This window comes from Trachemys scripta, chromosome 5 (genome assembly GCF_013100865.1).
Source record: "Trachemys scripta elegans isolate TJP31775 chromosome 5, CAS_Tse_1.0, whole genome shotgun sequence".
Lineage (NCBI taxonomy): Eukaryota > Metazoa > Chordata > Testudines > Emydidae > Trachemys > Trachemys scripta.
Window position 1 is genome coordinate 35,571,599 of NC_048302.1, and position 16,890 is coordinate 35,588,488.

The following is a 16,890-nucleotide window of genomic DNA, read 5'->3' on the forward strand; positions in this document are numbered from 1 at the left end:
CGATGTGCATTAACAGTTGATTAGATCTCTTTGAAACAGGACTAAATCAAAGTGCATTAGTGAAGGATACACATGAAGATTTAGTCTGCAGTTGACTAGATTCATACACCTGCTTGCAATGATCTAAATGTTTGTGCAGAGTACAGCTTTCCTTGTAGCAACCTCTGCCACAAAAGAAAAGGAGCAGAGCCTGTATGCCTGAGAGTCAGAGAGACAGAGTGGGAATGCTGTCTCTGTTATGGAACAGAGCTGAAGATGGAGCCAAAATGAAGCAAGGTGGGAGGTTGTGAATGGAAAAAACTGATTAGGGAAAGAACAGAGTGGGTAAAGGGATTGGTTGAAAGCCCAAAATAATTTGTTGACCAAGTGGTCAGTCCTAGAATAATGCATGCTCATTCTCCTGATAATTAGCTAGAACTACTTACCAATCACAAATAAAAGGACATCAGCTGTGCAGTCAATGCTGGATTCTGCATACATGCAACAAAACTATTACAGACAATGCAGATGCCATAAAAATCCACTGCATCCAACTTTCCCAGCACTAACTACAGATACTGAAAATAAGATGACCCAGAAGCCCAGCGATGTGTAGACACTCTGCACCTGATATGTAGTCACTGACTTGCTCAATTTGTATTTGGTATTTTTAAAAAGTTACAGGTTTCTCTGTGGTTTTGGCAGTTGAAAAATTCTAGGAAAAAAAGGGTGGCAAGGCTGGGCTTATAAAGGGGAAATTCAAAATAATGTACATTACTACAGACAACCTGAATCTAATGATGTTGTTTTGCATATTAATTTCTCTTAACATTGACTCAAGAATATGCTTGCCTCTTTTTGTGGTCTATATCCACAACAATGTTTATCTTGCATCTGCATCATTTTCAGTGCCATCTGCATTTCAGCATCCCAAGGAAATACTCACTAGCTGACACGATTTGAGACAAAGGGAAAAGGTGAAGCTCTGGGATTAAATAAATTCCATTTGTTTTTGTCAGATAAGGATGTACAACAGGGCAGAAATGAAAGTCTTGTGACTAAAGGAGAGGGGAGGAAACAAATCTTGCTTTGTTCTGTCTTTGGTGGCTCTGTTGCAGTCTTTGTTTGTGATTTGAAAAGTCACTTACTTCTATGTCTTGGTGCTTCTATCTGAAAATTGGAGATAATAATGCTTGTGATCTTTTCAGTTTGCAAAGTTTAATTCATTACTGTAGGTAAAGCACTGTGAGCTCTTCACATAGAAATCTTTATGGAAGTGCAAAGTATGAGTATCAAATCAAACCAAACCAATTATAACAAACTTTACCATCCATTTCCTGCATCCAGTTGTGATATGTGACGTCACATTCATATTTACATAGGCAAGATATACATACATCTTTGATTTACTTAATTGGGAAATTGAGCTCTATTTGTCCTGCTTTTACTGAATATCTGAAAGTTTGAACACCAGTATAATTCTGCACTCATGTGTGGGGAATGGAGCATGGGCACACAAGGGCAAGAATAGTGCCCACTGCCTACAATCTGGGGAGGAGAGAGAACATGAATATGAATTTACTGGGTTATTTACCAAGGAAACAGAATAAGGTTTTACACTTTTCCCCTCCCCATGCAACAGTAATATTGCCTAGATTAGACAACGGCAAACCCTGGTAGATTTGTGTTAATACATTTTGACTGATATGGACAATTTATTTTCTTTGGTTATTACTTTCTAACTCTCGCAGAGCATTCTGTCAGTGGTGTAAATTCCTTAGAGGGTGAGAATATTGCCATGAGAACAGCCACTTGACAGGTAAGAGATGCAGCATCTGAGGCTAAAACATATTCTACTGCTGATCCCAGCTGCCATGCAAATCATTCACACATACATGTAATATAGCTTTGCTGCTACTGAGAGCTTCCTTAACTTTTCACCATGCCCTGGTGAGATAGAGCAGGATTGAAAATTATGCAACATCTCAGAAAATGTCGTTCATCCATCAACCAATTGTTAAATGGTATAAATATTAACAGTCCTTTCTGATTCTCAAAATATTTGAGTTCCCTTATCAAAAGTGATATTTTACAGTTACAAACACTTCAACTCTGTGGTGATTTTTAAAGACTAATTAACTCACTTGAAAATATAATTTTGCAAAGCACTTACATGAGAAGGAAAATTATTATCCCCATTTTATAGATGGCAAACTGAAGTACAGGTCACAAAGCAAATCAGTGTTAGAGCTGAGAATAGAACTCAGTCATTTTGATTTGACTCAAACCCTTACTCTGAATCATAGATCCTGCTCCCTACCTAGAATTTGTACATACAGATCCCTGGAAACAGTAGAATATGTATACAGTACAAGAGGATGCAATGCATCTATATATTTAAACCTTCATGTAATAATGTAAAATATTACTATGGGTTTCATATGCAGTGACTGAATTGGCTAGTGTTCATTAAGCTTGACTTTAATTCAGAGTAGGAATTCTGTTACAATAAAGAACATTTATTATTAAATCATTGTTTCTCCCAGAACAACTGTCCTATTGGGCCTAATCAAAAGCCTATTGAAGTTAGTGGGAATCCTTCTATTGACTTCAGCGTAGGTTTACTGTAAATGGAATCTGCATACCAAAAGGTACTGTAGTGATTCAACTTATGTTCTAATTTATTATAAATGAGTTTCACAATATACGAGATCACAAAAAGTAGGCGTCACTGTATTTCATTTAAAATGTTAACACCAAGCTGTTCTCAAAAGTCCTGATGAAGCAATTGTCCAAGATATGCAATTGCTGCATTAACAAAGCCTTCTCAAATAGATGTTTTCCTCTAAGACCCTTAAAAAAACCCACTCAAACTCTACTGTCCCATCCCCAATCAACTTCCTCAGGAAATGGTTACACCTTTATGCAAAAGCTTCCAAAGTATAATTTTACTGATGTTTTGCAGTAAGGGTGTAATTCAGTGGATGGATGAGTGACACACGAGAAAACAGCACAAAAATATGAGAAGGACTCCATGTAAACATAATAATCAATAATGAAAAATAAGTGTGGAGACTTCTGCTTGGCTTATTTATTCTTGTTAATTAATTCAACTGCTAATTTGGATTTAGAATCTGAAGTAAAAAAAAGAGTAATGATCATTGTAAAGGGATTAGCTTTTGGTTCTTGTGAGAGATATGAAAAAATGTATTAGAGAGGTAGGGAATGCCATTCCCAGACAAGGCAAGATGTTAAGAATGAGAAAGGAGAGGAGGATGCAAGATTACTCAGAGTTCATGGCTGCCAGCGCTGTGTTAGATATCAAGGAGGTTGTCATGTCAGGAAGATAAATTTCTCCCACAGAGAGGATTTCACACGAAGCTTTTGAAAAGAAGTGTTCTCATAAGTAAATTGTACAGCTATTATAGAATTCAGTGCTAAAAGGTCAGTACAACCCATGTCCAACCACTAGAAGGAAATACAACTATAATGACACCAGCCTTTCATTTTCTTTAGCTCCTTATTTATGGGTACCCTTCGGAGCCCCTGCCATTCAATGAAAATGATTATAGAGAGAAGATATTGCCTTTGTAGTTAAGGCTGCAACCAAATTCTGTGATAAGCCCTACTTTTAGCCCACCTTATAACTTTTGCTATTAAATATAGTTTGACCTGAACATTGGCAGGTTTAATCCAATTACTGAGGAGAATTTTCCTGAGAGGTTTAAAGAAAATGGGGCAAAAATGTTTGAGTTACAGGTCATGAAAATTACTTTGATTTTTAAATGTGAGCTGTGTCTAACATTTGTTTATGTCCCTCTCACTCTCAAACAGTATCACACAACCCCTTCAAACGTTCTATACAGTTACATTCCCAAAGAATTGTGCATGACTTAATTTGAAGAAACAAGTTGTAATTACACAGACTTATATATGCTTGTTCTATTGAATTTTAATTATTGTATAGAAGATGTTATGAGTGTAAAATAGTATTTCATTGAAAGATGACAGGGCCAGAAAGAGTTAATTAACTGAGACTAACCTGACCCATGGGTGAACTGTAGAAACTGGTTAGGAAGATGTGTAAATGAATAGAGCTTTGAAATGCAAGTCTACATTGTTAGAGGTAAAAGGGTAGATGCTTGCTCAGGGCTTGTGATGTAAGCAAACAAGTCTTGTCTATTGCTATAGTTTTAAATTCAAAGATCAAAAAAGGAATATTAACATTTATGATGATACTTGAGTGAAATAGTATTATTGTCTCTATGTCTCTTTGAAGGTTGTGGTAACCTGTATCTGAACAGTTTAACGGATAAATTATCCTGTGCTAATTGCCAGGATGTTTGGAAGAAGGAGAGTTAGGCCTATTGTTTTCTCAGGCCGAAAGGCGGCTGGAAATGTATAAAAATCCTGGGAAATAATCCTTCTTCATCTCAGATCTGCTTTGGGTTTCAAGAGGGGGAAACCTTAAGCCACAAGAATTGAGATCCCCAGTCATCGACTGGAGCCACCCTGAATATGGACATTGGACTATAACCTATGGACTATTTCTAAAAGGACTTTTGGCAACTACAAGCTCACTTCTGCTATGCATCTGAACCTCAAGAATTGAATTCAAGTCTGTATGTATATTGATCTTTTAACCAACACTCTCTCTCTCTTTTCTTTTTTAATAAATTTTAGTTTAGTTAATAAGAATTGGCTATAAGCATGTATTTTGGGTAAGATCTAAGTTATAATTAGACCTGGGTATGTGGCTGATCCTTTGGGATTGGAAGAACCTTTTCTTTTATATGATGAAGTAAGATTTTCAGTAATCATCATCATATCTGACAGGTGTGTCTGGACGAAGGCCTGAGGCTGGGTTCTTTAAGGGAAACTGCGTTGTTTGGACTTCTGAGTAACCAGTGAGGTACTATAGAAGCTGTTTTGTGCTGGCTTAGTAAACCTAAGTATTGGAATATCCACCAGCTTTTGGGGTTTGTCTGCCCTGTTTTGTTTGCAGTTCACTCTGATTGAGTTACCTCAGCTGGCTCCCACGGGCAGCACCGTCACAGTGTGACAGAGTAATTTGTCCATTGTTGGTTACTTCTGGTTTAAAAGGATATAAGGATCCTTCTATGGAGTGGGTGCACTTAAAAGCACATTGTTATATACCTTTCCAGGAGATTCAGTAAACATCATAGCTGCATGGGGTTAGGGGTGTAGTTACAACTTTGGGATCATTTTTTGAACCGGTCCCAAAACTCAAAATTTTGGAAGTACAGTTTGGATAAAAACCCAAAAGTTTGGATGTTTGCTAAAACATATCAAGTGTCTTAAATCCATGGGTCTGCAAGGGGGCTTGGAAGTTTCCAAAAATATCATTTCCTGGTTTTTGGTTTTGCTTTGGGTTCCAGGTGGAACCCAGCAATTTATAATCATATAGAAATAGAAAATGAAAGGAAAAGCCCATCTCAACTTCAAAGTTTTAGTTTGATTTTAACTTTTGAGTAATGTTCCAATCTGGTTCTCGTACCTGAATTGATTTGCCCATTGCCAATCACGATGGCAAAAGACATGGATTCTATAATTCATAAATGAAACAGGTCAGAAAAGAAAGCTGATAAAAGAAACATTCTCAGTTTGTTTTACAAAAAAAAAAAACCTAATATAATTCTGTACAAATATCCAGTCAAACAAGAAAGTTGAGAGAAAAAACAAAAACAACCCCCCCCCCCAAACAAACTACAGAAAGCACAGGAGGCAATTACATGAAGTTTGCAATGTGGTATGGAGGTCATTAGGGAAAAAACAACAACACACTAACAAGCAAGGGAAGCTTTTTCTTCCCGTTCTATTTTAAATTATAAGTTTCCTTGACTCCCTGGGAGTTTTTATTTGCACCACAACCTCAGAAAAGGGAAGGGGAGCATACTGGTCTCTGCAAATGGTAGAGCCTCTGAGAGTTTCTGTTCTCTAAGCAGCAGGCTAAATGACAATGTCATTCTGCTCTTTTGAGTGACTTTGGTTGCTTGGAGATGCAATGCTTTGTCAAGAGCCACATAATGTCTTTTCCAAAGAAAAGACGTATAGATTTTGTTTTTCTCTCTTTGTTATGCTGACTAACCAAGAATTGTTCTGGATGGACTCTAAAGAGCTTTCAACATTACTTTACAATAAAATTATACTGAACTCCATCCAGTGCTTGAGGGACAGCTCTTAAAAAGTTAACAGTACAAACAGGCTAAATCAAACATCATTATGTATCAACACCACCAAGAGACAGACTAGCTATTTAAAAGGCACATTTTCAAATCTTGCATAGGTTTTTAAAGAAGCCATGTGAAATCCTGCAATTTAATTTCTCATCCCCTTCATCAGGTTGAGGTGGCTTCACAGAAAACTTCAAATTCTATGCAAGCCTTTAAGTAAATTCCTCATTTCACCCCATGTCCAACCTCCACCCCATATATCTGTACTGTATATCAGGAAGCAGATTTCCTATTTCTAATAGTCTTCCTTAAGCTACAAGGTGGAGGAACAGGCTAACTGACTGTCCCTGAAGGCATTACATAACCAATCTGCTGCTTGTAGGCCACCACATACTCAAAAGACTATTTAAGAAAAGGGGTTGCTCCTTAATGAGGGATAAAATAATGGCAAAACTAAGTCTAAGTTCCTTTTTTAGATCTGCATTTCCAATGCCAGGCTTGGTTCACATTATAGGTAAAGCCTCTTATTTCCCCCCCAGCACTTCCCAATGAAGTGTTTGAAGACTCTATACCCTGGTGACCATACACCCTCCCATGTGCCTCCTCATAGCATGGTACAGGGCAGTAAAAGCTCTATTTCTGTTTCCCTACTGGTCTTGCACTGACTCACCCAGCCTCCAACACCTTCAGAGGTGAGGTGACATAGCTTTCCCACTTCCAGGGTAACCAATACCCAATATAAGCATGAAGAAATGCAAACCCTCCCCTTCCCTCAGGAAGACCCTGATAGGCAGCCCTCTTCCTTGGCTCCTGGACCCAGCCAATCTTCTTTCCCTACAGTAAGAGCTGAAGTTCTCCCTCTCCCTCTCACTTTTAGCTCCTCCGGCATAGTCTACACCAACTTCAGGTGTCATGGGGCAGGGTTGATTGCCACCCCCTCATAGGCACAGCTCATTAACTCTTTTCTGACTCAGGAGGGCTTCCAGCCTATCAAACCTTCTTATAACTTTTACTCACTAGTGCAAAGTCCTTGTTGAGAATCATCTGCTCCACCAGTGATGACTCATTATGGAACAGATGAGGCTGCATGTGACTCCACATATGGGGAAACCACCAGAACTCATCCACAGACCCCAACAACAGGTCATCACCTTCATCCTCCTCTTCGGTTCCTGCAAAATAAGAAAGAAAAAATAATAAGTGTACAGTGAAAGCTGCAAGTAACTGCATTTTTAAACCAGACAGATGACAGTCTCACCAACTGTAATGCCATAAATTTGGTGCGATTACACTGCTGTGTTAAGGAAAGGATGATATGAAGAGTTATGTTTGGTATTTCCCTCCCTACTTATATTATGTTAATTTATAACAATGACAACTAACTTTCAAGAGCAGGCTCAAAAGGAGAACCAAGGTTCAGGAGTAACCAAAAGTCCATGTTGTTTACTGTTGGAAAGTGGGCAGTCATGATCTCTCTGATTTGGTCTTCAAAAGGCTCTGAACTGCTACCAGGAGGAGAGAGGACCAGAGCTGAACTACTTTTTCTCATAAGCTGTGGCTGACTCTTGGAATAGTACTAATGTGATCCTTAGGTGAAAGAGCATATTTATCTGGGCTGGTGTATATGCAGAGGCAGCAGTAGAAACCAGACATTTACATTTTATGAAAACTCAGAACAAAACCAAAAGAAACTCCCACTAAGAGCCTCATCAAATTGAAGTCTGATATATTTTGATGAAATCAGAATCAAAAGAAATATGAAACAGTTTTAGAAAGTAACTAGGCAGTAAAGTAAAGCTATAATAGGGATTTGAAAAATCTACTCAACTTGCAAGTGCAGGGTAGAGTTTTCCTTGGTATGCCATCTTTTTTGCAGAATTTAAGCTTTCATTTTAAATGAAAGTTAATAGCTCATGCTAGTGAAGACATGTGCCACAATTCAGGCTGAAGAAAGAACATATGTTTACCAGAGTGGGTGCAAATTTTTGTCTGAAACCTTTTTCTCTGAAAAATTCAGATTTAGGTCAACTGAAATTGTCAGTTTTTGCAAATTGCTTCAGGAGAAAAAATAAAATAAAATGGAAATGTCAAAATAATTCATATTGATGTTTTTAAAATTAAATATTCTGATTTTGGGCGAGAATCACAAGGGCACTTGGTGCCATTCGGAAAGCAAAGTAGAAGAAGGTGCTGACTCTTCCCCCTCCATGATAGCCCAATAGTTAGGATACTTAGCTGGATGTGGGAGACTTAGGTTTGAGTCCTTGCTCTGGAGCAGAGACTTGTAGCCAGGTTGTCCCCTCCTAGGTGGGTGCTCAAACCACCAGGCTATAGAGTCATTCTTTTTCTTTTTGAGGCCCAATTAATATTTAATTATTAAAAAGAGTGGAACTGCTTCAACAGAAGTGATTGAGGGAGTCCTACACAAGAATAACCATTGGGCTATAGAGTAAGGCACTTACCTAGAATAAGTCCCTTATTGGGCATACGGGGGCACCAGCACCAACACAAGCACCATTCACAAAACAGTGGTGAAGTCCCCTAGTGATTCTAGCCCTTCATTTTCAAATGTCCTTGACTTTAATAAACAAAATTTAAAAAAGTTTTGTTTTGCTTGACCTGAAACAAATGCTGTTTTCTTCTATTTTTCAGAACTGCTGATGAACTGAAAAGTCAATTATTTGAACAACTCAAGTGGTTACAACAAAGAAAATCTTCAAAATTACAAATGACATAGGGCTACTTTCTAGAGTGCAGACACATAGCCCAGTGCTTTTTAAAATATGGATGGCTACATTAAGTCTCACTAACTTCATCCTCAAATTAACTATTAAAACTTCAGTCAGTTTGCTGGCAGCATTCTTTCTAGTTCCTTCACCATTTAATTTTAACAGCTTTTATTTAGCTTAAGACATATCTTTACTTTTCACAAACAGATTGATTATAGCACACACAGATTGCTTTTTTTTTTAGAAGTCTTTCAACACTTTGCAAAACTAATTACAAAGAAAGTGGTTTGTGGTCATCCTTATTTGCTTTCACAGCAGGTATTAGAAAGATAAGTGTTCAATGTATTATTTACATTTGTATTTAATCTCTGCAACGTTTTGAAGAATATTTCTGTACAATGAGTGTATCACTATCCCTTTCTTTTGGTGCCCTACTAATCTATATATATACTATTATTCGTAGCACAATACAGGTTGAAGAATACATACCAAATACCCTATATGACACTTAGTTATGTTAGTGAGTTTCTCTTAAGATAAAAGAATGAAGAGTACTTGTGGCACCTTAGAGACTAACAAATTTATTTGGGCATAAGCTTTCGTGGGCTAAAACCCACTTCATTGGATCCATGCAGTGGAAAATACAGTAGGTAGATGTATATACACAGAGAACATGAAAAAATGGGTGTTGCCATACCAACTGTAACATGACTAATCAATTAAGGTGGGCTATTTTCAGCAGAAGAAAAAAAAACTTTTGTAGTGATAATCAGGATGGCCCATTTCAAACAGCTGACATGAAGGTGTGAGTAACAGTAGGGGGAAAACTAGCATGGGGAAATAGTTTTTACTGTTAATAGTCCACCTTAATTGATTAGTCACGTTAGAGTTGGTATGGCAACACCCATTTTTTCATGTTCTCTGTGTATATACATCTTCCTACTGTATTTTCCACTTCATGGATCCAATGAAGTGGGTTTTAGCCCACGAAAGCTTATGCCCAAATAAATTTGTTAGTCTCTAAGGTGCCACAAATACTCCTCATTCTTTTTGCTGTTACAGATTAACACTGATACCACTCTGAAACCTATATCTTGAGATAAACTGCATTCTAATTCTTTTTAAGAAAACAATTGCTTGTCCAAAAGAAAGGTTAGTGGCTGTTATTTCGGTATGCACTCTCTGGCTAATAAACATGTTTTTGTTCATGTTTTGAATATGCACACATATATATACAGGTGGGAGACATTGTCATAGAGGCAGAAGAGGATGGTGATATTAGCAACATATTTTTGAAAGGGTCTAGTGGGGAGAGAAATGAGAGTCTGTGAGACCATGAGAAAAACACTTTAATAGTCCAAGTGGAGAAGACTCATGTTTGGTTCAGAGTTTCAGAAGTAGGGATAGAGAGGAGAAAGATAGATAATAGAGATGTTACATAGGACTAGGGTAATTTTAACTCAGGCATTTAACATACTATAGGTAAGAATGAAGTAAAGTTAGAACACAGGAAGCAGTAATATGTGAATATTTAAAATAATTAGAATAAGATTACAAGATTGTTTCCTTTACAAAACTCATTTTTTGGACTCAGATTTTCCTGGGGTAGTTTCCTCCTGATGACTAATTTTTTTAATAAAGTTTGAATACATTATGTCAACCATTTTTTCACTGTGATGAAGATTTAGAAAGATAACACAATACTTCCTTTTTTTTTTAAACCCAAACACCCTTAAAGCACAGCTGCAAGAAAACAACAAAAATGGTTGAGATTTGAAACTTGACACGGAGACCTATTACTTTTGTAAACAGAAAATTTTAATTTAGTAAAATAAAAAAGTTATTGAAAGTTTTCCACCCAAACTTTTTTTTTTAAATGGAAAATTATTGTTGTTTTTTTAAACATGAAAAGTCACAATTTTCTGTAACAAAAATTCCTTATTTTCCAACAGCTGTCATAATGAACATTTGAAAATTATGAAGTGAAGAGGTGCAGTAGTTTTTCATTAAATCGGTAGACATGCATTTTCAGAGAGAATCAGTGTGCATCTGTACACAGCTAGGTAACTGCACACTTTTTCCAAACTGGTTTACTGACATTAAATGCTCCTAATTTTAACGCTACTTTAAGATTTTCTTCAAACATCTCTTGTTTTAGAAGTCTCTTTCAATCTTAAAACTGAAGCCATGTTTGAAGAAGAGTCAGTAGTTTTAAAGTTATGAGCAATTATTTGGCAGATCCTGGGAACACTAACTCACATACCCAAATAACGGTATATACATGCACAGGAAATGCATACTTAGTCTGTATTGCTAATAGACACTAGTCAACTCTTCCTGGTGCCTTTTAGTCTACAAGTGCACAGTTTACTACTAAAAGTAAACTGTGAACTTGTAGACTAAAAGGCACCAGCAAAGGACATCAATTTTCCTATATTACTCAATTGCCTGTTAATAGAAATGGGTCTCAGCATGAAGAATATAAGCAATTAGTGTATAAGGTTAGTATATAGCTATCCTAATTATCTGTGGGCACCCAAATGAAGAGGTACAGGTATAGTTCAGGTCAGTGATCTCTTGATTAATACATATAATTATTTAATTTGCTAACAGATTCACATGATTATTTCCTTCTTGTAGTTCAACTGATCGGAGTTTTGGAAGGGAGTACAAAATTGTGCATTAAGGAAAAGTCAATAAGGCACAGCAGTTAATGTCCTAATAAAACATGTCGTGCATCTTACATTAAAAGCCTCTTTTGGGTAATCAAGCCATGTTTACTGTAATTAAAGAATACCTTTCCATGCTTTATTTATAATGAGTCAATAAAGTGGATGTTTGCATGGAGAACACTTGGAAATGTTTCCACTAAGCTGATATGACAAAACAACAATATCACCTCATGAATGAAGTGCTCACTTTATAACTCACATGCATCACTGAGTACAGACTGCAGCAAGTCTTTTAATGGAGCCAATGACATGACTCAACTCATTAAGTAACTTTGTACTATTTTAGTAACCCTTATAAGTCACTGGAGAACACACATACATACACATGAACACATTCTCTCTATACCAGTTACAAATGAAATATTGATAATATTCAAATCAACTGGGAAGAGAAAACCTGAAGATTACACGTGAAGTAATTTTTAGTGAATTCTGGTGGATTGAGAGGAAACTCAAGATTAACAAAAATAAATAAACCAAAATTGCAAGTCAGTATTTTGAACTGAAAAATGCCCCTAATATCACTACTAATATTAATTTCCAATTAGTATTCAAAATAAACGATCTTTTCCCCACTGATTTTTCCCCTTTTGTATTTCTTGCACTTGCTGGAGTGAGCAAACTGTCTACATGAAGAACTGATGTCTATGGAACACTATGGCAGGGCATTATTAAGCAGCATCCTAGTATCCCAACACAATATAATGGTCTACTTTTGTTTAACTCACCTTATTATAGATAAAACCAATAAGAAAATGGTTATACAGGCAGGTTAAGATGCAGTGGGCAAAATACTGGCATCCTTATTTAGTCCTCCGTACTTGGGCAAAACTTCTATTGATTTCACTGAGAGTTTCCTGATTAAAGACTAAGTAAAACCTGGCCAAGGACCTCAGGAATCGGTCCATGATCATGAAGAGCTACATTAACTACAGCAACGCGCTACAGTTTTTCCTTAATATCACTTTATACCCCACGGACTGCCAACTTTCTCTGAAAACAAGCTTTTCAATAGGTCTCAAGAGACCTAAATTCTATTCCCAGCTCTGCCACAGATTTTCTGTATTATCTTCAGCAAATCTTTTAATCTCTCTTTTCCCTCACACCCTTTGTCTGGTCTATTTAGTCTGTAAACTCTTCTAGGAAGGGATTGTCTCTCACTATATGTTTGCACAGTGTCTAGTACAACGGGGCCCCAATTTCAGCTGGGGGCGGTAGGTGTTACAATAATACAAATAAATAATAATTTTGGCCTCTTCACTCTATTCCTCTCAAACTCCTCTTCCCCATATCCTTTTTTTTCCCATCCCCCAACATACACATACTCCAGTTCCTAGCTTTTTAAGCTTATCCCTTTATCCCTTTGCTTCTCTAACTCGTTATTACCTCCTCCAGTCAAATTTCCCAGCTTCTTTAATATAATGCAGCCAACAGTCCCCTTTGCAGTACGGTTGACCTAGTTGGGAAACTATGTATTCCAGAGGTGACACTTCAAACAGGAAAAAATTCTAGGCTTACAATGGAATACTCTGAAAACTGCCTCAGTTCAAATAAGTGGTTGAGTGTGCATCCCACTGTTCCTCCCAGTACTGGGTGTCACGTAAGTGATGGTGGGAGAGGGAACAGTGAAGAAGCTGGGCAGCCTGAATGGAGGGACAGGATGGGGCAAAGGGGTTACCAAGAAGGTTTAAAAAGTGAGGAAAAGGGAGAAAGTGGAAGGGACATTGTACAGAGGAGAAAAATTGAGGCAGAGAGAAGTGCATGTGAAGGAGACAATTAAGTGCGCAGAATCAGGCAATTCTAATCTTCCAGAGAAACATTGGGTGGGTAAGAGGAATCTATTGGTTACTCAGAGTTAGTAAGGAAAAATATATTTTTCTTTTAATTTAAATTTGTTTTAATGAAGGTTTTGGCATAACAAGGACTTTAAAGACAATTATATTTTTTTAATCTTTCTCCTAATATTATTGCTATAGGGTTGCTTTCTAATCATATTGAGACACGTCACGGTATGTGTCACATTCAAATATTGCTGCCTCTTAGTAGGTTGTGGCACTCTGTTTTCAGCCTTGTGCTTTTCATTGCACCTGTGATATTGCAAAAAGCCTGGAATGACACCCATGCTGTCTTTACAGATTTGTTGTCAGTTAATTTGTTTTCCTTATCACCCTAAGACTGACAGGACGCTCTTCAGAAAATGCAAAAACACTTCATATCCTTCAGGGACTGATCAAAAGGCTTTTGAAATCAATGGGATTCCTTCCATTGCTTCAGTGGGCCTTGGATTGGACACTAAGTACCTGAGATGATGGAATACAGCACTTTCCCATTGCTCCTCTGAGTCAGCAATGATAAATAGACAGTGCTAAAAACGAGGTTTAAAATCCTGATACCTGATTTAATTGTAGCTACCTGAGAGCATCCTGATTTAAATCCTGATTTAATTGTAGCTACCTGAGAGCACAAAGTTCCTTCTTACCTGTGTGGTAAAACTTTCCTGAAAATCCAAGGTTGAAGGTAAAATTTGCAACCTGAGTGCGCAGTAAATTTTGAGTCTCTAGTAATGCCTGAAATAAATAAGAAATTAACATGCATTTAGAAAAATGAATATAAAATTTAGGAATGCCTCATATTAAAATTTGTGTCCACTGACGAGACATAAAATTAAGGTCTTCTTTAAATATATTCTGTGGTTTGTCGTTGGGGTCATTCTTTTTTTCTTAAGTCTATTAGTGAATACATTTGGGAATTCAATAAGGTGAGGGCCCAACATCATTGGCAAGAGTACCTAGCTGTGTAATTTAGAGTAACAGAAACAGGGCAAGATCGTACATCGACTTGTACATGTTTTGATGTTTGGCAATATTTGAACTCAGGTCTCTAGATGTAAAAATATACTAATCAACTGAACCACCATAAACATGGTGTTTATATGTAAAATGTGAATAATGAAATTTACTAACTCAAAATACAATAAAGGTATTGCTTGCCAGCCTGGGCATTAAAGGCTTTTGGTTTCACTTACCTGTAAAAACTTTAAAATTGTAGCTTGTAGATCAAATTCAGCCATGGTATTAATGGATAACTCCCTATTGACTTCACTGGGAGTTGTGTCCATTTACCTCATGGCTATGTTTTTATGTTGTTTATTTTTTCTAATAAAATTTTATGCTACAAAAAAGTGCAAGTCTGATTGCACTGAAGACAGAATAGCTTCTGCCATCTACCCCTACTGCCTCATCAGTGTGTCTCAGATCAATTTTGTGTACATCTGTAGAGATAAAAGACAGAAGTCTCTGCGCACTTTCAGTCTTTGACCTCACTGATGAGACTGCCAAGCAGTGATGCTTCCAAATGGTAGTTTTTACTACATGAATGTCTCTCCACGGGGGACTGGTCTGAGAACAACAAACATTTTACATCGGTCATGCTATAGATACCAGCTGGATAATGCTTTCATGTCTATATTGGGCTGGCCAGTTTTGAATTGGTGAAGAGCTTTAATTATCAGCAATCTTTTGAGCACCTATCATGTTGCTCTTAAGAAATAATCAAAAGATATATTAACAAAGTTAATAGTAGAGTAGTCAGATATTTATATTCTTCCACTGTTCAAAGAAAGAGGCAGGCAGTGGCCTACAGGTATTTAAACTCCAATAATACCTCCTTTCATGGCATGGACATCTGGTCACTAATCATTAAATTTGTCAGTTACAGGAAAATGCTTAGCCCAGTTGTCTCAATGTTTGAAAGCTAAAAAGCATTTCTGACCACCAACTAACTATGAAACATATCTGAAATTAACATGCATCTTAGCAGCTGAAGTCTGTGTTTATGATAACAGACAACTAACTAAATAGGTTTGTCATTTGGGACATACACTGGGCTTCCACACAACCTAAGAGACAGTCAGCAAGTTTTTATTTTCCTTTATTTTTAAACTTAACTATATAAAGAGTTTTAAGGTAGAGGTAACAAGAAGTTTAAGAACTGTTATCCAAGGAAATAAATTAGCAAGGGACAACAACAAGTGAAATCTAACTGCAGTAAACTGTGTGCCTTAGCACTGAATATTAAGAGATTAGTATTGTCTCCAGCCTATCTGGTTATACATTTATTAATTAGATGATTTTCCTTTTGTGACCCCCACCATACATTAGTACATCAGTGCTTGATCCACCCATTGTAATATTACACATTATGTTTTATGAGACCAAATACAAAGGGAACTGGTAGACAAATGTAACAATTATGTTCCAGTATACTACAATTATAAAATGAAGATGGTCAGCACCAGAAATACTCACTGGGTCAGAGCTTCAGTGGTTGAAAATTGTCTTAGCTCCATTTAAGTCAAAAGAGCTATGCAGAATGCCACCAGTTTAGAATCTGGGCCATTATTTTTAGAAACATAGTTTTCCAATATATGCAGTGCTTCTTGCATTTCAGACTGGTATGCTGAGCAAAATCAATGTGGTTTGTCTTTGTGGATGAAAGACCCTGAAATATTATCAATTAAAACATGGTATACCAAGGTATATGAAATAAACTTCTTGTTTTATCATCTCATTTTTTCCTTTCCAAATCCCCTTGAAATGTTATTTCGTAAGATCACAAAAAGGGGAAGGGGGAAAAAAGCGAGAGAAGAAACATTCCATCCAGGTAGGGTCTCATTAGAAGAGTAGAACAAGGATTAAGTTGTAAATCATATAAACTATGGTTATATGATTTTTTCAGTCTAAAGGGTAAATGTGTCACTCAGCATTTATTGCGAGCACCAAAGACCTTTTTTTTTGTCATTTCAGTATAACACATGTCACATATATTCATTTATACGGAAATTAATTTCATTTTTATTGTCTCATTGTATGTTAACGTTAAAGAGACACTATCGGATAGGTGAGTCCTAACATTTGACTAAATGTTATATTGTTTGTAAGTGTGGGGAATGTCTTACACAGATCTCAGTATCTATCTAGAAAATAAACACAAAAAGATCAATCCTGCCTTGAGAATAATTGAACCCTTTCTCTATTTTTAATAATTACTTATTCAATCAAGATTCTCATTGACTCCAGCTGGCTTCAGCAATAATTTTGCTAGATGAAGAATACACTCTGTTGTGCTCTGTAGGCACAGTCCATAATAATAGGGAATACAGATCTGCACCACACCAGGAGAGCAGCAGGTGGCATTCAGAATGCCTCCTGGGTGCACACAGACTGCCGCATGCCTGCTCTTTTAAGGAATTAAACT

General features: G+C 36.9%; 1 protein-coding gene across 8 annotated transcripts in view; it reads right to left on the bottom strand.

The window, feature by feature from the left end:
• Positions 1-16,890, bottom strand: part of NDST4 (N-deacetylase and N-sulfotransferase 4) — a 257,495-nt gene that overhangs the window by 94,476 nt on the left and 146,129 nt on the right. For all 8 annotated transcript variants that reach the window (XR_004645911.1, XR_004645912.1, XM_034772201.1 and 5 more), the window contains exons 4-5: positions 14,114-14,201; positions 7,191-7,345 (exon numbers count right to left, since the gene is read on the bottom strand). Coding sequence is in view for 6 of the 8 variants with exons in the window: in XM_034772201.1 (XP_034628092.1) it covers positions 7,191-7,345; positions 14,114-14,201 (243 nt within the window). In the remaining 2 variants the exon portion in view is untranslated. The remainder of the gene's footprint in view (positions 1-7,190; positions 7,346-14,113; positions 14,202-16,890) is intronic.